This window comes from Ptychodera flava, chromosome 3, assembly GCF_041260155.1.
Source record: "Ptychodera flava strain L36383 chromosome 3, AS_Pfla_20210202, whole genome shotgun sequence".
In the NCBI taxonomy this organism is placed as follows: Eukaryota; Metazoa; Hemichordata; class Enteropneusta; family Ptychoderidae; genus Ptychodera; species Ptychodera flava.
This window is the reverse complement of record NC_091930.1, coordinates 42,868,249-42,888,770: the sequence shown is the minus strand read 5'-3', so window position 1 is coordinate 42,888,770 and position 20,522 is coordinate 42,868,249. Positions and strand designations below refer to the sequence as shown.

At 36.4% G+C, this 20,522-nt stretch overlaps 1 protein-coding gene across 1 annotated transcript; it reads right to left on the bottom strand.

Annotated features, from left to right (window-relative positions):
* Positions 1-631: 631 nt before the first annotated feature.
* On the bottom strand, positions 632-20,522 carry LOC139126706 (polycystin-1-like protein 3). The gene is made up of 13 exons (XM_070692752.1): positions 20,272-20,522; positions 18,308-18,578; positions 17,935-17,996; positions 17,520-17,815; positions 16,383-16,453; positions 9,363-9,435; positions 8,781-8,862; positions 8,115-8,438; positions 7,526-7,634; positions 6,865-6,989; positions 6,333-6,561; positions 5,375-5,466; positions 632-4,389 (listed from the first exon to the last, which is right to left on the bottom strand). Exons 8-13 carry the CDS (start codon positions 8,211-8,213, stop codon positions 4,318-4,320), a joined length of 726 nt encoding a protein of 241 aa, XP_070548853.1. The 5' UTR covers positions 8,214-8,438; positions 8,781-8,862; positions 9,363-9,435; positions 16,383-16,453; positions 17,520-17,815; positions 17,935-17,996; positions 18,308-18,578; positions 20,272-20,522; the 3' UTR covers positions 632-4,317.

The window sequence follows — 20,522 nt, the reverse complement described above, 5'->3', positions numbered from 1 at the left end:
TTAGTTGGTTTTATTTTCATCGCTTTAGATCTTTAAGTTTTCTGTTTAGGCATTTATGTTTCGCGACCGCGACAGTAAAGTCTGTGAAGACTTAAGAGTACTGTTCGTAGAAACTTTTAGTCAATGCGAGTGTACAAGCAATGTACAATATATATCTCACAAAGACCCGCCGTACCAAAGGTCAACATGTTTATTAGTCACTGGCAATACCATTTACAATGTTAATGACTTAAATATAAGTATTGCCCTGGTGAGTGCTTTAACTGAATTTAAACAAGTCGGCTTCGTGATATCGATTATCTCTAGAGTTTGTAACTAAACATACGGGTTTATGCTTTTTCCACCAGTGTAATTTGACCCACTTAATTAAAGGAACAGGAACAGTCTTTAAAATTCGTATGCGTTATGCGACTGTAATATGCCTGATATTAACAGTCGTGGCTTGTTTACCATCATCAATTCTTGTTGGTTAAACAAAGGCAACTACACGTATTGCAACAGCACAGTATGTGGAGGAATTTCAACAGGCACACTCAATCTAACTGGCACTAAATGATGTAATCGTATTTGACAATCCCGATATGAACCCAAAGTCAATGTGCGCAATTATAGAAAAGAAAATCAGGCATTTGTGTTTATAATCAGACAAGAGTGTATTTACTATATATTGGTTTATGTAAATGTACACAGTCAAAAAACTTGAAATTTTGATATCCATATAAATGTTTTACTGAAATATATTGGAGGACAAAGCCAATGAACAGAAATAATTTGCTGACGAATAATATTCGTCGCTTAAAAATCTATTATTATCACTTTGTATATCACTCAATATTATCAAGTCATTGACAATGACATAGTCCCAACTTGTAATAGGAGTATTAGTCTTGATGGGGCAGGGAAATGTGGTCATTAAGAAGTATCACTGGAGTGTATATGTTGAGATCTATGGGCACATAGGTCTATGTCGTTGTTCCCAATTTGAAACACATGAGGCATGTCTAAGTTATGGTTCTAAATCGGGAAAAAAGATCAGACCTCCAGCTGTATTGGCCAGCCAAGAAATACATATGCGCATAATAAAAGAGGTACAAGATGTGACATCTTAAGGTCTAATATCCTATCAAAATTGAAGGGTATAGACCTTGTGGTTACTGAGTTATGCATATATATGTACAATCAAGATCAAAGGTCATCAAGGTCACGTGACATTTTGAAAAACATTGCATTGCTAATTATCCCTATATGCCAAAAATCAGACCTCCAGCTCTATTCGCTTGCCCAGAATTATATATATGCATAATTAATGAGGTGTGTTGCCATAAGGTCTCCCATCCTACTAAATATAAAGGACATTGCTCTTGTGGTTACTTATTTATTGACATAAATATGTATTTTAGGTAAAAGGTTATCGAGGTCACATGACATTTTATTAAAAAATTTCTATCCTATAGTTATCCCTGTATACCTAAAATCAGACATCCTGCTCTATTGGCTTGCTCAGAATTAGATATGCGCATAATTAATTAGGTACAGTATGTGGCGTCATAAGGTGTCCCATCGTACCATATATGAAGCGCGTAGCACTTGTGGTTACTGAGTTATGGACAGATATGTATATTCCAGGTCAAAGGTCACCGAGGTCTAATAGGTCAACTAATTTTTTATTTTTCTTGGCCTTATACATGGGAGTCTATGCAGAACTGACTTATACATGGGAGTCTATGGAGAACTGCCTTATACATGGAAGTCTACGGAGAACTGCCTTATACATGAAAGTCTATGGAGGTGTAAACTAAAAAGTCCTCTAACACGGCCAAATTTGATCGCATTGTGAAACAAATCGACGTACATCTGTATGGGGTAGGGTACTATCCCTGTGCAAAGATTCAAAGAAATTGACCAGGGCATGTTTGAGATATCTTCGTGAACGGACGGATGCACGTACGGACGCACGGACGGACGGATGGACATTACCCAATCTATAAGTCCCCCGGACTTAGTCCGTGGGGACTAACAAAACCATATGTCATTGTCCCAAGCTCGTGTTAAGAGTATTAACTTTAATTTGTTTCGTTTTGAAAAAAATTCGACTTTTAATTAGTCGATAATCAATTACCGTTACTCAAGATGCCTAAGCGAATCAAATTCTTGTATGACCAAATTAACGTATGATCGTTGTTGATTACTAATTCAAAAAACTCAGTTTTATTATATCTCCTATTCACTCAAAATTATACAAGTGACCTATCTATCAGTAGTCAAACTCATCAAACCGAATGTAAGATACGAAATAAAATACACTGAGAAGTCAAAATAAGTGCTGCCATTCTTTCTATTTTAGACTTTTTAAATGCGATTCGGCTATTAATAAGTATGCTACGCTGATCTTACGTCCAGTAAGACTAAATATATCAATCATCAATATACTACAAAATTCAGAACTTATTAGGTGCATTAAGTTGATATATGTCCAAAGTATAATAGCTTGTTTGGTCCTCAATTAAACTTATTATCACTGTGTCACAGTCATTATGCATTCTCCGCAACTCAACTTGAAAATGGCCACTGTGCCTAAAAGATCCAGTGGAAAGCCTATTCTGATTACCGTAATTAATCACAGCGATATGATTTCGGTTCATTGCAATATCAACAGAATTAGTTTCATGCGATGTTTTCAGTGTATTTAATTTCTTTAAAGTAATGCATAGTGTGAGAGTAATTAGCATTACCTTCCGCTTAAAGCTCATTTTATTTTGTTTACTAAAACAATTACTTAGACGTAAGGGAACAAATTTCGATTAATGTTAGAATAAGGATGATGTCACTTTTCCACTCACGTGATCTCGTCGTGGCATGAACCAATATACCTATAAGTGATTATTGTTCTCAGATATTTATCAACATATTCAATTATAACTTTATATAAGGATAATGTACTTAGATGATATGTGCGTCAAATTGTGATGTAATATGATTCAGCACGCACGATGGACGGCAGTTCTGTTATGATGTTAGCATGTTAGCATGTCTTGAGCAATTTAAAAGACTTTAGTAAGCAGATGGATATCATCCAGTCATGAAATATTTATGCCATGATCTCAGCCTCATAATAGCAAAGTTTTGTTACTTATTGTTCAAGTACCTTTTATCAAAACTACAACTTATAGTCAGCATTTCAGAATCGTGTGTATTTTCTATCATGTAAAGCAATATGAAGTCTTATATTTTAAGCACATAGCGATTCTTTAATGTGTCTAGGATTACCAAGAGCAATGCATTGCTTAATAATTCATCTAACACAGAGAATAGTTAAAAACCAACGTTAACAAAGGGATGTATTCTTCAACGATCTATCACTCCAGTGAGGACTATGACGTTTACAGTTGGCTATTTCTGTTTCATATATTAACGACGCATTTATTCGTACACAATGCAAGTTACCTTTACTTGATCTACACGTAATAAAATAGATACAAATTTTCATCAGTTGTGATTATGAGTTTTGAGAATTTTGAATGGAACTAAAATGCATTTACTCACAGACAGTGACAGACACATGCATATAGTCACATACATGTATATGAAAGGAACCCAAACCCTAATTCAAAATGTCGGCTTTGTTCAGTCTGTTTCGATCTTATAGGATAAGCCACGGTATTGTTTACAAGCAATCTTTAGTGATTTAATTAGAGGTAATTAAATATAATGACATCTCCTATTTCGTAATAATAGACATATTCCTCTGTTCCACTTGTAAAACTTTTAGATTTGGTTACTCATAAGTTGATAAGGTTTGACAACTGCAAATGACATGTTAAAACCACCAATCTATTTACTAATAACAACTTGTGATAATACAGTGCTCTATATTTACATTATAGTATGCGATAATACAGTATATTTTCAATCGATAAATATCATATCTTATAAATATCAGTAAACTAACAATGTTAGTTCTATACAATGGGCATTTAAGATGGTTATTCCGTTAGTGCTAAACACTGAAGTTGAAAAGTCAAAACACAATAGCATAATACATGATCAGTGACATGTCATTATCAAACATATGCATTCTCAATACCAATATAACATAGAATGAACCTGACATAAGATATTTGCATACGTGTTTGTCTGTCGATGCCATTTAACAAATGTGTTGATTTTATCATTAGGATGTCTGAGTTGGCTTTAGGTACGTCTTTCCGATTAGTACGTAACCAGTCTTACAAGTTGACGAACATTGATATGCAGGTGGTCGAGCAGTGTAAACGCGCCTATTTCCCATAGAGTTTCGAATTTGAACCGAAATCTACATTACGGTGCCGTAAACGTCGTGAGGTAATTGCACATACACAACGTGGAATTAACGTCGGACTTGGGAGATACCTGAAAGACGAGTGGAACATAACGCATCAACGTTTCAGAAATCAAGAAACTTCAAGGGGCAACATAATACACTTTAAGATCGACATCAAAATCAAAACTTGTAAAGAGTGGTATTTTTCACAAGGAAAATGAAATCGTAATATATTGTGTGAATACAGTGCAATATGTAATGATGCTAAAATGAGGCATGTATGCAGCTCTGTGTGTGTCATACACACAATTTTAATACATGTGTGTAAAAATTCATACTATAAGTTAGCCCATTACATTTTTCCTGAAGTACATTAAAAACTGAATGTCAATTTCATCACGAAGAAAAGGGCACTTTAACATGTTTAGGGGTAGCATCGGAACTGTATCATTCTGCGTTGTTCGACCAACACACGTTCAGATTGCCTGAGTTCTTGTTTTTAACAATAAAACGTCTGGTCATAATAAACCATGATGAAGTCTATTGAACCATGCCATAAATGCTTGGACATAACAATTAATGAGATTCCAACTCTTTGTTTCGCTGAGTCTAATGCGGTCGGCTCGCAACAATCATAAAGGTGCCTTTATTTGTCGAAATCATTATCGCCAATGTTCTGTAGATGTTCTAAAGCAATGCTCTCAAGAAAATGTGCACGAGGTAAGTCTCGGTGAATTAGGTCCATATTTGTGGTCTTTTCGTTGAGATAATAACAGAAATAATGGTACATTATCTCCGTTTTAAGTAGAATGACACATTGACCCTTGTCAGAGAAATGTCTACTATAGGCATACATTTATTGTGTGACTTTGGACACACAGACCTATAGTTTGACCTGAAATAATTATATGTTTGCTTATTTTGACCTATCTGAAAGTTTTAATTGACGACTCTGATGACAATTTACAAGCAAATACTCTAATTGCAGCTCGATCGGCAGCATGTAAAGGCGCTGGTCTAAAAACTAATACCATACCAATGCGCAGCTTTCTAAAACGAGATATGAATCCTTACCTTGCATCCACCGTTTTGCCAGGTGTAGGCCTTGTCAACGGAATAACTACAGCTGTGCTGGGTGGTTGACACTCTGAACTCAGCTTCTTGACCTGAAGGTGAGCACAAAACGAATATATTTGCTTATGAAAGTTCGTGATATATTATATGCAGTTGTTGCATACCTCTATTATTGTGGATAGAGCGAATAACAAGAATGAATTAATGTTATTTGAATGTATAAATGTCGAATTCTTTTCTTATCAACCACTTGTAAGGGCTCATTTTAAAGCTCTTGGATTAAGAAAATTTTCTACGTCTTAGTTTTTCGAATATTTAAATTTGTATTTTTCTTCATAGAGTTAACACAGGTATTGCGCACGTTTTGAATTTCAACTATCAGTAAACCTCGGGTAATTTTTTCTCCATTGTCAAAATTTGCATTGTGACCCTTAGTTTTATGTTAAATCTAGTGAGAGAATAATCGACAGTTTCGTTGAGGAAAGTATGAGAAAAAGTTTTAAGTCTGTCACTTTCGAAGCGCATCCTTACTTAAATCAGAAAATTTGGAAGAAAAGAAGCTTAAATCAGAGACAGTCGAGAAAGTTTCTCTACTGTCTATGCTTAAATACTATTAAAATATTTAAGGACAGCAATGGAGAAAATTTTTCTGACCAAATTTTGATTTTTTTAATTTGCTGCTAACCATGTTGAATAAAAATCGAAGCACATGACGAGTACATTTCATTTGTACCGAATGTAGAACACTTACGTTGATGTGCAACAACAACAAAAAACAAGGCAGTGAACGAGAATGCAGTAATCCGGAATTTAACATTTTAAAACATCAAATTGCCCGAAATATACAAGGCTTGACCCGGCGATAAGTTTATGTTTCATACATATTTCTTAAAAACATTGTTTCAACAGTTGTATGTGAAAGATGAAATTACATGTTAATAAGTACATTAAAACGTACTGTAGACAAGGTCAAAGGTCACATAGTAACTTCCAGCTTTTGTAATCTCTTCTTCCGGCAGAAAGATAGTAGCAACCCTACCATTGAAGCAGACTATGCTCGAAAATAGAAAATCATTAACATCAGTAAGGTTTCCAGGTAGTTCTGTTGACATGTTCACTGTAGTGTTCTCGAAGATCGGCGAGGACGTTGCCAAGACTATTTGAATGGCATGTAAAGGCTTGAGGGCCTGGAAATATCAACATACAATATTCGTGTAGATTATTCTAGGACAGACTTTACACAATTGCAGATACATACAATAAAAGGCGCATTGAAATCAAAATAATTCCCAACGTTCAATTTTAATGGTAGTGTTTCTTTCTGATATGACGGTGAAGGAAAGTATTAGCAATGTGGCCGTTCAGGAGATTCAGTCAAAAATATCGTTACCCATTTATCTGGTGGCCTTACAAACGCAGAATGAACAGCTGATCAAGACCACATTGCAAACGAGTTTAGGATTGGTAATAAATGTACAGAGGAGACTCACCGTGACCCCAAACAGGTAACGGGTTGCTGAGTCGGTTTGAATGTATTGCCCCACAAGAATTGTTTCATTCAGTGGTGTTTGACGGTTGCCAAGCCATACCAAAATGTCGTGAGTGGTATTTTGTACTGAAATCGACAACAGTTGAGATGGTGTAAAAAGGTGATCAGGTATCGTTGTCAACAAAAACTTGAGTATGGAATATTTTAATAAATGATTATAACAAGGCATATGCTCTGAGTAAATAGGGAACGCTAGATATATTTTGAGTAGATAGATTATAGGAACTTAGGTCAACAGAAACTTCAGTCTGGAACTTTTATAAATAAATAATAACAACACGGCACATGCTGGGATTATAAAGTTAGGCTACTTCTCATGTATTGGTATCGTTGAGAGACTCAACGACAATATTTGAAACGCACTCGTCATTTTGCGATGCAACTTCCATTCGATTAACCTGTGAAACTTCAATATCAGTATTTCAAACGAAATGTTGCAATATATTCCTTGTCTCTTCCAGTGAGATGATTGTCTGCCAACACTAAATATGCGCCACAAGGGAACACATATGTTGCAAAAACGAATATATGAGTTCCAACAAAAGTACTTTAGATATTTTGATTGAGAAAGACAATTACTTTTATTACAATCATTACCCTACCTTTGATTTCCTGAAAAGATTCATTCTTAAACGTCAAGCTCAAGATATCAGTCGTAAATTGGTCAGACATATTTGAAAACTGATGAAATTCGTTTCCAAGGCGGAATATCTGAAACAATGAGAAAATAATATTAATTCGACCAAGTTCTCATAAGGGTTAAATGATAGATGTCACAGTGTTCCGATACCTGGGTACATGCGTCTTTAATGAAGGCCAAGAGACATTATTAACATGGCAAAGAAATTGTCTGCTCTGAACTAACAAAATAGACTTAGACAAATATCCTTCAGGCTCATTCCATTCCACGTCATTTGAAGTCATTCCAACATGTCCCTCGCCATCAGCATGAATATATCATTAGCGAATCAAGTCCGAGTTTTGAAGTTAGGTTTTTCTTTTTATCCATATTTTGCTTTCTGAGTCCTTTGTCAGTTTTTGACAAGACATTGTCAAACCCATAGATTAAGTAATCTAAAACTACTGAGGAAGGAACGTTTGTGAATTGTTTTGTGATATCAAAATGTTCACAAAGCACGTTATAATCCGACAGTGACATGTACTTTAATACATACATAAAGTTAAACATACCACTCTGTTTATTGTTATGTTTCGGTTAAGTTGAGGAAAAATATGCTCCGCCGAAGGAATCCCAAATCCACTATGAGGGCCTACCATCAAAAGTACCATGACTCAGATCCTGCACTGTGTTCTTTTCCAAATTCAAAACAAGTGATGGAGTCTTGAGAACAACAGATGTGCCAGCTCTGGTCATCTTGAAAAGAATGAAGTCAGCTATATCGTTAACCATTGTCAGGATGATTTTTGTGAATTGCCTCTGTATTTCTAGATGAATATTGTCGATGTCATTTACCGGAATGTCATCTATAACGTCTTGTATATCGTTAAGAATTTCTGTAAAAAACAACATGAAATGATCCAAGATCAACTCTATTTTTACAATGAATGAGCGAATTGTAAGGTAAAAAACGACACGTATCTACTTTTATATCATATGGTTTCCTAATTGTAATATACCCCGAAGCAAATCGTGTCCACTGGTTTCAAGTAGATTGAAGTTCATATTAGAAAGTCTTCTGGTGTTTTTAAACGGGTATTAAATAAAATTTTCCTTCAAAGCATTATGGAAATTTCTTAACAAAATGAGTAGTCATTCACTGAAAGAGTGGCAGATCTTGAACTATTATCTGTCACCCTGTCTTTCACAAAATAAAAAAAGAGAATCAACAAACTAACCTTGCGCTAACACGATACTCATGTTAAGTGTGAAATTTCCACCCAAGAGTTGCGAAATGTTGAGATCAATATCGTCAATTATCTGCACAGAAAATTAACGAAGATACGTGAGTAAAATGCATATGTTCACTGTTATATTGCTAAGATAGCTTTGATGACTACTAAACATGTAATACAGAACTGCCTATAGTAAAAGCGTAAGAGGCATGCACGATTAAGTTGCGGTGTTTAAGCTTTGACGACATATTTGCACATCATTCGCGGATATCACGATTTGGGTCAGCAGGAAATACCAATATCGAAATGCAGAATACTCCATCGGATTGCTTTATTGGTTTAAAGTTTTCAAGGCACCTCTGTAATTATTGAAGACAAACGCGAAGACACAAATATGCCGTGTCAAAATGGTTTTTAATGTAATTCAGAGTACAATAATAACATTTATTGAAATCTTTTTGTATAACTGTAACATCGGGAACGATAATTAATACAACTTGACATTCATGTATTCAATATCTTGAAGATCCGCAAACATGGATTAATAAAATTAGAATATGTGGAATTTATGTGTTATCTTGTTACCTGCAAATATCCGTAGTTTCAGTCGCGTTAATTACAGTGGGTGATTCTGTCGTCACGTTGAGGGTTTCATCATCTATGGATTATGTAAAATAAAAACAATTACACGATTGATGACATCGGAACGCAGCGAATTGCCATTGAATACTTGATGAACTGACTAGTTGTCTGTTCTTGAAAATTTTTAATTGTAAAAAAAACAGTTACTGTACAGTAATATTTGCAAGACATGTACTAAATAATAATGAGATTGAGTAATGTGATTTTATATGAGGAAAATACGCAGTCTACCTGAACTAATGTTAGTTATCTTTTTTTCGATATAAATTTAATGTTAGTAATGTTTTCAATATAGATTTTTTTACAAAAAAGGCAGACAGCATTAGTACAGTTGAGGGGTACTTTTGACAGCGCGGCTCGACCATCGTTCGTTCTTCATGATATCTTTACCATATCGCCCATTGCAATGTTTTGGTCAATTTTAAGATTTTGAAAAGGGTGACAGAACTGACAATTTCTAGGTGATTCATTGTAACTCTCTTACAGTACTCGCCAACTTAGTCTGCACGCTAACGCTTTCTAATTCCCTAGATTTGAAATTTCACATTTGCTTAACCATGTCCAAAAGTAATGAATTTACAAAAATGGATTTTGTTTCATTTAGTTCACCTCGCTATTCATTCAAAGAAACCGGCAAAACTGCAGAAGAGCCTACTAGCAGTAACATGTTATACAAACATGTTATCGCCTTATATGACAAACAAATCATCTTATATTCAGACATTGTCTTGGACTCTTGAAGGTTAATACACCAAGAAAGAGCAAGTTAATCCAGTTACACTTATTGTGGGCAACTTGCGGGCAACCATCAAATACGTTTATTCAACATCATAGTGGTGATTCTGATCTATTCTTGAACATTAACTTGCTTGCACACACATGAAACATCGCAATCTTGCATCTAGGCATTGACCTAACCGTAACCCCTTTTCCAAAATAACGATGAATTTAACCCCGGCTCGAATAGATCCGGGATTTGGATTATCTAAGGTATTAAGGAGATTATGAGGCAGTTCTTCTTTTGTCATCTTTTGAAATTGCAATCATTATATAAATATGTTGCTAGATTTTCGGATTAAGTCCGCACCGGTTTTAACCACTACCAACTGCCTTCTTTCTGGGTAGCAAAGCAGTCATTGCAGAACCAAGAAACTTGTTTGATTATCGGGGAGCAGGGCCCCTTCGTTTCCGTCCCTAGTACACGTACAAGCTGCCTCACTGGACAGCTATTCAACCTATACTATGACTATAGCCCTAATATTTAATAACTATAATTAATTTAATTCAATTAAATCTACGTTTATTTTGTTACAATTTATGCTCCTCGATTTATACTATTAGCAGGATTTTTCTGCTATAAGATACAAGTTTCAACTAGGGACGAGTTTTTAAATATAATTGTATTGTATTTATTTAACCTTTAGCAAAGCACATTTACTTGCCCCTGCACAAAGTGATAAGTAAATTTCAAGGTGCACACTCCAAAAACAAGGCCCATTAAGAGAGCTTTGGCTTAAAGTATAGTGCACATATAAGTATTAAGTATCACAGGATTAAACACGCAGAAAATAAGCAAGTAAGTAAGTAAAAGTAACATTTATACAGCCCCTGAAACCAAAACAAATTGTTCTAAGGCGCATTACAAAGGAACTTAAGGGGAGACCCACATTCGCAGACACTTTTCTTTAATCTGATTTTTCACCATTAAAATGAATCTTTAACCCGACATGTAGTATATGTTTGGGTAGCTCGACAATTGAAGATTATAAATATTGTAAGAATATTTCAAAACCTGTTCGCGTGTGTATGTTTTGCTCAAAAATGTGTGTTTTTGAGTTTTTCACTTAAAAAAGTGTAAGTATGAGAGGGTGATGGCCATTGGTGAGCCGTTTACTGCAATCGATAGCAGGGTAAGGTGTGTAAAAAACCGTGTCTTGGATTTTTGATACTCCGCTTTGGTTTTTGCACAATTAGCCTTGAAAGTGAGAAGTGGTGGATTCTGAATAAATTAACGGCTTTTGTCCACGTTTGTCACGATATCTTTTGTTTTTGGAACATCATCGGAATTCTGAGACACGGTTTTGTAGAAACAGTCATTAACTACAACCTGTGCAAAGATAAGGCTAATCCGTCAACGCGGCGCCAAGTTACACTCTCCAGAAGTTGCAATACAGTGCCAAAACGGAACGGAGTAAATCGCAGAAATGTGTATGCGACCCTTCGAGTCGCACAAAGTCAGCTAAAATTCCTGTTTGCTCACATTTTCGGTGGAAATTCCCTGCCCATAATGAAGTACAGGACTATTGACACAATTGTCTGAATTTGTGGTATGAATGAAATGATACATGACGTGAAAATTGGAAGAAAATGAACACTGAAACGGCCAGTTCGCGGCGTAAGCGTTAGGCTTTATTTACACAACTGTCATTCCGAGCTAAATCTGGGGATAATCTTCTTGCTAAATACAAACTAGCGTATTAACTGTGCACTGTAGTGTACCAGTTAAAATTTGATTATCAAGCGAAGAAATGGCTGGCTGCGTATATACTTCGTAAAATTATGTGATTTTGCATGCCAAGTCCGATGACATCGTGTTTTCCTCTCTTTTGGTTGCGCAATCGTCACCGCGTTTTCAGCTTCCTGCCTGGAGAGAGACACATGACATGAATTTACAATGTGGTACATACCGACAAAGACGAAGTTCATTCAGACGCCGTGTTGCGACGTTAGCTTTTACGTTCCGTACTGCATGTTGAAGTACGACCACAGTCCGCCTTGAACATGGCATGGAGCTAAAAACGGACAGCTACATGAACGCGGTTTCCGACCTCAGAAGCACCATGATTGCCGAGCTAACTTTGTGTTGTGCCAGGTTAGAACCCATCGTTAGGCTAAACTAAATACAACACTTGACAATATCTGGTATCTAAAACGATTTCCTAATAGGAAGACAAAAAGTTGGCGAAAAACTGAAATAAATCGATTTTGACAAGAAACTTGAACAATTCTAAAAGCGACTTGTTTTGGCCTCGCGAATACCAATTACCATGGAGGCGAGTACCTAAAACAGATGCTGTGACCACGCTGACTGAAGACGTCATTCTAAAATCGCGACGGTCGAATTTTGTACAAGTAATGAAATGCGTGAACTTCAGTCAAACAGTTGAATATCGCGTTCTCTGATATGTGGAAACGAGCATTCGTCGTTCTCCGGTGGTGACTGTACTGTCCGTTGAACTACTATAATAACGACGATAGACGGCCAGCAGCACGCTGTTTTTCAGCGTGATTGAGTTTATCAACAGAAAAAGTAGTTGCTGATTCGAAAAAAGCACGTTCATGGTTGTTTAATTTTTTTCAATTTCATGGAAACTATTCTATCATTTTCAATTTTGGTTTCTTTAAATTTATTACATAAGTTTATAATTACCTAATAACAATTAAATCGCAATGATTTTAAAGCTATACTGACATGAATTTGTGCTGTGAAATATCGCATACTTTTCAATCGAGATTGATTTCGACCCTGGACTTCGACTCACTTCATGAGCAGTCCGCCAATAAAAGTTCAGTTGATCGAGACAAATTATATATGCTCTATGATTAGCTCCGGTACAGATTGAAAAACAAATGCTAGGTCAACATTGTGTTTACATTGTAAATCACGGCATCATTCTAATGTAATATAGCAAAACTGTACGTGCATTACCCGCATCACGTTCCCTCTGTGCCCGCATAGAATTTACAAAACAATAAGCTCACGTTTCCAAACCGGGCAGAGCAGACACCGGCGCGATTTTCTCGTTATAAAATTTCGAACTATTGGCATATTTCTAATTTCTACTGAGAGGAATGTTGCTCGCCCAACTGTCGAAACAAAACGACTACGCAACCATTTTCACAAAAAAGGATAGAAAACTTGTAGTGACGTACAGAACGTAATCTTCATTGCATGCTTTAGGTGTAAACCGTATACGTAACGTAAGCAGTTACAGTTTTGGTTGCCGGACTTCACTGGGCATTTGCAGACGTAAAAAATCATCTGACATTTTTATCATCAGTCGCAATTAGTTCGGAGCGGGATCAATTTTGAATGTCGGACTTCATTAGGTGCAGACAAACATGTAAACTGTTATCAGAAAAAGACGTAATTTTTGGATTTTCGGAGTAGCCTAGTTTGATTGGGCGGGGTCAGTTTTGAATGTCAGACTATACTTTGCATTGAGTCCACGTCATTTGTTAGCGGACACAAATGTACGTTTTGGTTTTCGGCGGCGATTAATTTTGAATGCTGGACTTTATTTAGCAAACATGTAAAGACAAAGACCTACTATTTGGATTTTCGGCCGTTATTTGTTTTGTAGGGGAACAGTTTTATTAAATACGTGTTATAGGAAAACGAGGTAAAAATAACGTAAACTACAATGAGCAGCCTCTCTGTTGTGCGCAAGATGTATCACCAGTTTTTGTTCGAAGCTCAGTTTAGTGTTGAATGAGTAAGCGTTCTGCGTTACATTCCTCGCTTGCGACCATTTCCAGTTGACACCTTTTCAACGCATCGGAAACTGGAGTTTTAAGCCTGACTGTAACTCTGACAATTTTAACTGTTCTCTCATTCCCGGCCATATGCTTGATATTTCGCTTATGTGGACCATGCTTTGCAATCGACGGCTACCTGCAGCATGTTCAGTAGCCACGACATACTTCCTGCCGCCAGCTGGGAAGAAGACTGACGCATGCGCACTCCTCCGGACGGAATTAACGTAATCTACTTACGCTCTTGAGATAGCCTTGACTAATCTGGAAACCGTTAAGACATAAGAAAAACACGGCACGCGAACTGGCCTACAATGCTCATTTTTGTTAAAATCTTACTCATTTCCGAGTATGTTATGGTTTCAAACTTATCGTCCACTCAAAGGCCATATTAGACAGATTCAAAATTTACCATAAAACGAAAAATGACCAAAATCACTAAAGGAAGGTGGGTCTACCCCTTAAACAAAAAGCAACTGTACAGTAAAAAGTGTGCTATAAAAGAAAGGTTAAAACTTCAGAAATAAAAAAAAAATAATAATAAACTGACACTGGTCTAAAAATAAGCTTCCCTGAAAAGGTACGTCTTAACACTACGTTTAAAAGATGAAACGGTTTGACATTGCTTGATTTCCAATGGAAGATCATTCCATAGTTCTGGTGCTGCAGTCACAAATGCCCGTTTTCCATAACAGAGCTTAACTGGATTGGTTTTAAGAAGAAGTTTGTCCTTAGATCGCAGATTGCGGCGAGGCTCATACCAGATGAGTAAGTTAGCAAGGTATGGTGGAGCTGAACCATTCAGAGCCTTGAAGGTGATCAGCAACAGTTTGAATTTGATGCGTTGTCGTATTGGGAGCCAGTGCAGGTTGAACAGAATTGGAGTAATGTGAGTAGACTTCCTGGATCTGGTGATCAGTCGAGCAGCTGTATTTTGAACACATTGGAGTTTCTTGATATATGTAACAGGTATACCATATAGAAGAGCGTTGCAATAGTCAAGTCGTGATATTACCAAGGCATGAATTAGTATTAACACTGTGTTCTTGTGTATATACTTTGTAATGTTGTTGATTGAGACAGATGGAGAGGTGTTATTCTGACTGGAATTACCCGTTGCTTTTGTTGGTCAGTAGAGCATCCTCTTTTGGTATTCAAGGTCTTGCATATATTAAGGGTGTTAAGTGTCCTCCAAACTTTGGCATTCACTCTGGACAATTGGGAAATGTTTATAACATTGTTTCTGATGCTGGTCAGGATGGCCCTGTTGTATGCAAGTAAGGGCATGTGTTGAACAGAATGGTGCAATAAAGTTGGAACTTGCAGCAAAATCTTCAGAGCCAGGGCATAAACTTCAACTAGAAGTACTTGAAGCAACCTCAGTGACTTCACAAGCAAGAATACAACAGTTCTTGAACTTGGAGTAGCGAGGTACTGATAAAAAGAGAATAAAACTGGAGAGCGAAGTTCGAGTGCAGCGCAAGGCGCAACTCATTTACATTTACAAATAAGCCAGGAAAATATTTCTTGGAATGAATTCAATGATTTCTCACTGGGCAACGGCATCAAGAGACTTAAAGGTATTCTCACATTTCGACCAGAGAACGTGCTTTACCGACAACACTTGAAGAAAACGTCATATTCATGATTTGCTAATATTTCTAGCAATAAGGGGTCGTAGTTACCTTGACATTTTCTTAAATTTTCGAAGAGCGGTTATTTCGAAAGCGTGACGGATGATATTTTCGCTATAATCTAAGGGTGGCATTTTCGCAAATTTTCCCTGAAATACAGGATTTAAAATTCGTATCACCTTGACTGGAATGGAAGAGCAAACAGAAGAAACCATATTAACATCATAATATATGACGATTAATGTTAATTATATTACCATGCCCTGTCCATCGCGTTTAATTGGTCGAGCTGAACCGCGTGACTGCCAACAAATACAGAGTAATTGTTCGTTTTCATGCCCGTCAATATGAATAATATCGTAAACTCGTTAACTTTACGGCTAAAACGAAAATAAAATGGGGCATTTGTAGGTCAAGTTTAGACGCTTTTTTCCAAAAAATCTCCGGATTTACAAAATTTTTGCTGCGCGCGCACTACTCACTGACAGGTTCTGGGGCCCCGTTGTCGTTCGCACGGGAAATTTTCATAAATTTTGACGGTTTTTCGGGGTTCGTTGATAATATAATTGAAATAACAGACTCCGCACTGACCATTAACGTTTATTTATGGGCGCGGGCAAGAGGAAAGCTCGGCAAGCCTCGCCCGCTAATTTTTGGCTTTCCTCTCGCCCTTGCCCATAAATAAACGTTAATGGTCAGCGCGTCGTCCGTTATTTCTATAATATAAATATTTTTTCAGGTAAGATAAGATATTTTAAGTACAATAATGTATGGCAAATGTAACTGTCATCACCTGATTCTTCACAAAGGACATTTGTTTTGACACTACCACAATCTGCTGTCCACCACGTCAATGTATTTTCACTGAAATTAATTGAAACAGTAAATATTAAGTGTCAAACGTAGGAGAACCTATTTCACCATGAAAATGAGCGGAAATAATAAACGGAAAGTACAAAAAGTGTCATGATACCTAATAAGTATGTTAGTTTTCAAGCTATGATAAAAAATGAAGATAAAACTATAAAAACCATACATGTTGGCAATAAAATGCAGATTTTTGCAAATCTGTAAAAATACAACAATTACATCGTCACAATCCACAGCTATCTCCCTGGCAACACTTGCAAGAGTTACCATTATGAGACAATGGTTGATTCATTCAAGATCCTTGAGCTTTCGTTAACGTCTATAATGAAATGTAATTCAAAATAGTTGACTTAAGCGAAAGAGGTTAAGCAAATCAGATAGCAGGTATCATAAAATGGTATTAATCGATTATCAGTGAACTTACAGCTCACAGTCGACAAAGCCCGAGCTTGCATACACTACAACGAAAAGTTAGTGGCAAACCTTTGTCATTATATACGCTTAAAGGACTCGGATATCAGGCTGGCCGAGAATTTCTGTTTGATAAATGACCCCTCCCTGGCCGCTAAAACACAAAGCTTCATTGGAGCTCTCTGAGATTTGAATTGATATCTTTCAATCAGCGCCTTTATATTTAAACAACACGATACAGCTAAACGATTATATTCTTGTTGTTATTAATTTAACTACGGGGGCAAAACACTCACACAGCCAGATTGCTAAAATACTGGCAAAGCAAGTGAATATTTGCATATAGTTAATTCGAACTACGAGCAAATAATTCGTAGTATTTGGTCCAAACTTCAAACCAGCGAATGCATTTCTATTAACAAATTTCAAAGGTAAACGTAGGCTAACGTTAAAGGATCTCCACAAAGTTGACTAAGGCGAATAAACCTAGCACCAAGATATTTCTGTACGCGTCTCTATTGTTTGCACACACTCTGAAACGATCTTGAGTATAAGAATCTGATGTATGATGGCCGTATCATTATCCGAAAAGTACGCTTTAGTCTGAGACGTAATCTACTAATTATTAGTTATTATTTACATTGCATACCTCTCATCGACTTTCGTGTTTATTATTACACACGAAGATCTGTTGTAGATTTGTTCTTCAAAGGAGTCAGGTATGTATGTCAGAATGGTACCCTCATGTGTTCTTAAATCTCCGGAGGTGACATTCAGGAAGGCATCTATCCAAATATTGTATCCCAACTCTAATGTCCACAAAAATTCATACTTCAAGATGTTTCTCCTCATCGGTAATCCTTACCAAGCGTAACCCACGCTGCTTACAGAGTTCGATTGCCTGAGTAATGTTCCACCTTTCCATGATGAAGAACTCCCCCGATCCTAGAATTGATGTACGAGAAGAAATTTCTAGAGTAGTAAGATTTAATAATAAAGGGATCTGAAAACTGTGAAGCCAGGCATGACACAGTATATGACTCGGATATTAATGATGAACTCACCTGCGTTTTCGCAAATTGGAATCATCCGTGAGTCACAAGGCACACTTTTGAAGTTCGGCTTCCTGCGAAGACATATATAGCGGAAATGTATCATTTGCCTTTTTTTAGCTTTACAACTTTGGATTCTGAGGTAACACAGTATGGTTCCAAGGCATTAGTTTTGATAGGTAGAGGTGTAGGTGTCTGATGCACCGATTTATCATGCAAGAATTTAAACAGAAATGACATGATCTGGCAAATAAGTGATATTTGAGAAAATGATAAACCAAATATTTTAGTCTGCCTCGACATCTTGTGTCATCCTTGCAAGATGAGCTCAAGATATCAATATTAATGTTTTAGATAACTACAAAATTACTATGTGGAGACTTACCGGATAGATATGCAGTAGTTCGCTGTTGGGATATAATTGTTCGCAATGGTTTATAGCTAAGTTCAAAGCCGTCACTTGTCTTTACTATCTCTGTATCAGATGTTACTGTGCCATCAATCCAGTGGTTCTTCTTTTCCTCTACGATCGTCTGCAGAATTCTTTCGTGTTTTTCTTCACTGTCGTCTTTCACCAGTCGTAAACCAAGCCGTTCACATATTAGCCGTCCTTGATATTGATTGTGCAGCACCGAAATATGTAAATCTTGCTAAAGCTGCGAGCAAATACATACCATTTATAATGACAGTAAAACTTAAAATTTGAAACATATGATGCTCATTGAAAAGTCGTTTACATATTAGTGAATTCACTTAATCTCATCGGTCCGAATTTTACACTGAGTAAGTATTCAAGTGATATGATAATATTTACTGCTTCAATGCAACTGTCGGCCTAAATATGACAAACACTGTTCATAATTTTGAGGAATCAATAAATTCAGTTTTTACTTATGACCGACTAACAGTAAATACTCCAAATATTTCACAACGCAGACACAACTCAGCGTATGGGACCAGCGTATGAGACGCACAAGTTGCAAGTACAAAACACACGATTAGCTTGGATATCACGACACATTTCAAAGTAAAGCGATGGTTAATTACAGTAAACTAGCGTGGAACCGCTCTCTCAGCAATGACAATTCAACAGTTAATTACATTTGATCTACAATGTAGCTGTTTTTCGAGTTTCAGCTGAGAATTAAAAACTGATTCAAAAGAGGTTTTTGCTGTCGATTGAAACTGTAAAAGCAGCTACATTATAAAATAAAGTGTAATCGATTGATCGGGTATCAGTCCTAGACAAAGCTGCCCAATGCTAGTTTATTGTAATTGTTCAATGTGTCGGTGACTATGAATGTGTGGTGATACCCAAGCTAATCGTTTATGTTGTAGGTGCAACGGGCCGGCGGTAAGCGAGTTGTGGCAAAGATGTGAAATGCACTTTAGTGCGTATTTTAAGTCATGCACAAGTTATAGAAGAATATGAAAGAATGAATTGGATAATAGGGAGTTTGATTCAATTCGATGGTATTAAATTGGTATTTGCAGTAGGATGGTGGTGTAATATGCATAGTGGCATAACAATGTATCTTTCGCTACAAACATTTCAAGCAAGATCGAGGGGCTATAAGTAAATTGAACTTGCCAGTTATTCTGTGTACCTTATTGCAGGATCTAGTTATCGTAATTACTATGAAAAAATGAATGTTACATTTCATGCAAACAAATTTGATACTTTTGTGTTCCTTTGGTAAAGCAGTATCCACTGATGCTATTCTTTAGTTGTTAACTATGGGTTTATGCTTCAAGTAAAAGTTTACACAAGGAAGCTAGCTTAAATTGGAGGTAATATTCCACAGAATACGGATGCAATAAGAGTTTAAGAAAAAGTCTTCTTGGTTAGGTGTTGGTGTTCTTTCAACATTCATGGCATTCAATGTCCTTTATCAAGAGTTATAGTTTTTTCTAGCACTTGTATGTCTTGTATCTCTTGCGTTTCAGTCTTATTTGTCTTTGTTTTGTTTTTTAATGTTCTGTTTTGTTCTTGTAAAACTAGGTGCGTGAGTGAGGTTTCCTGTTTTTCCAGTTATCAATATAGACATGTTTTATTTATTCATTTTTAAATATTATTACAGTTTAATACAATGGCAAACATGTTAGAATAAAGAAGAAAATTAGCTTTCATAACAGGACGTTACTTAGATTATTGGCTCTGCTATGTTCATAAGTGCATGAAATACGGATTTAGGTCAGCGAAGGAAACGAGACAAATTTAAACGTCTACATTGCAGACTGTTCTTTCACAGGTTCAAGATAAAAGTCAAAGACAAAAATTTTCAATTCAAATTCCCCTATCTACAGACATGACATACCAGTGAACCGAAATTTGAAATATCAACTTACCTGATCCATGTTTGAAAATGGCCAGAGCAAATATCACAATAACAAGACGGATGCGAAATTCTTGAAAAATATTTCGATGCCGCTTTTCATACTGAGCCTTTTAACTTTTGGCAGAAATAAAATTTTCAACTTCCTTGGGTACACAGCTTAAATTCGTAGATGTACGTACTTTGTATGCCTCTTAACATGACGACGTTTCAAAGTGACGGTTGAATATGAGGATGACACCCACGCGCTTGTTAATGAAGTCT

Bases quoted from the DNA above. Each gene is read 5' to 3' on its own strand.
- LOC139126706 (XM_070692752.1), bottom strand. From the start codon at position 8,213: ATGGTACTTTTGATGGTAGGCCCTCATAGTGGATTTGGGATTCCTTCG. The intron at 6,990-7,525 runs GTAGGGTAATGA...TGTCGATTTCAG, and splicing joins ATCTTTTCAGGAAATCAAAG to TACAAAATACCACTCACGAC. The intron at 5,467-6,332 runs GTACGTTTTAAT...GCTCACCTTCAG, and splicing joins GACCTTTGACCTTGTCTACA to GTCAAGAAGCTGAGTTCAGA.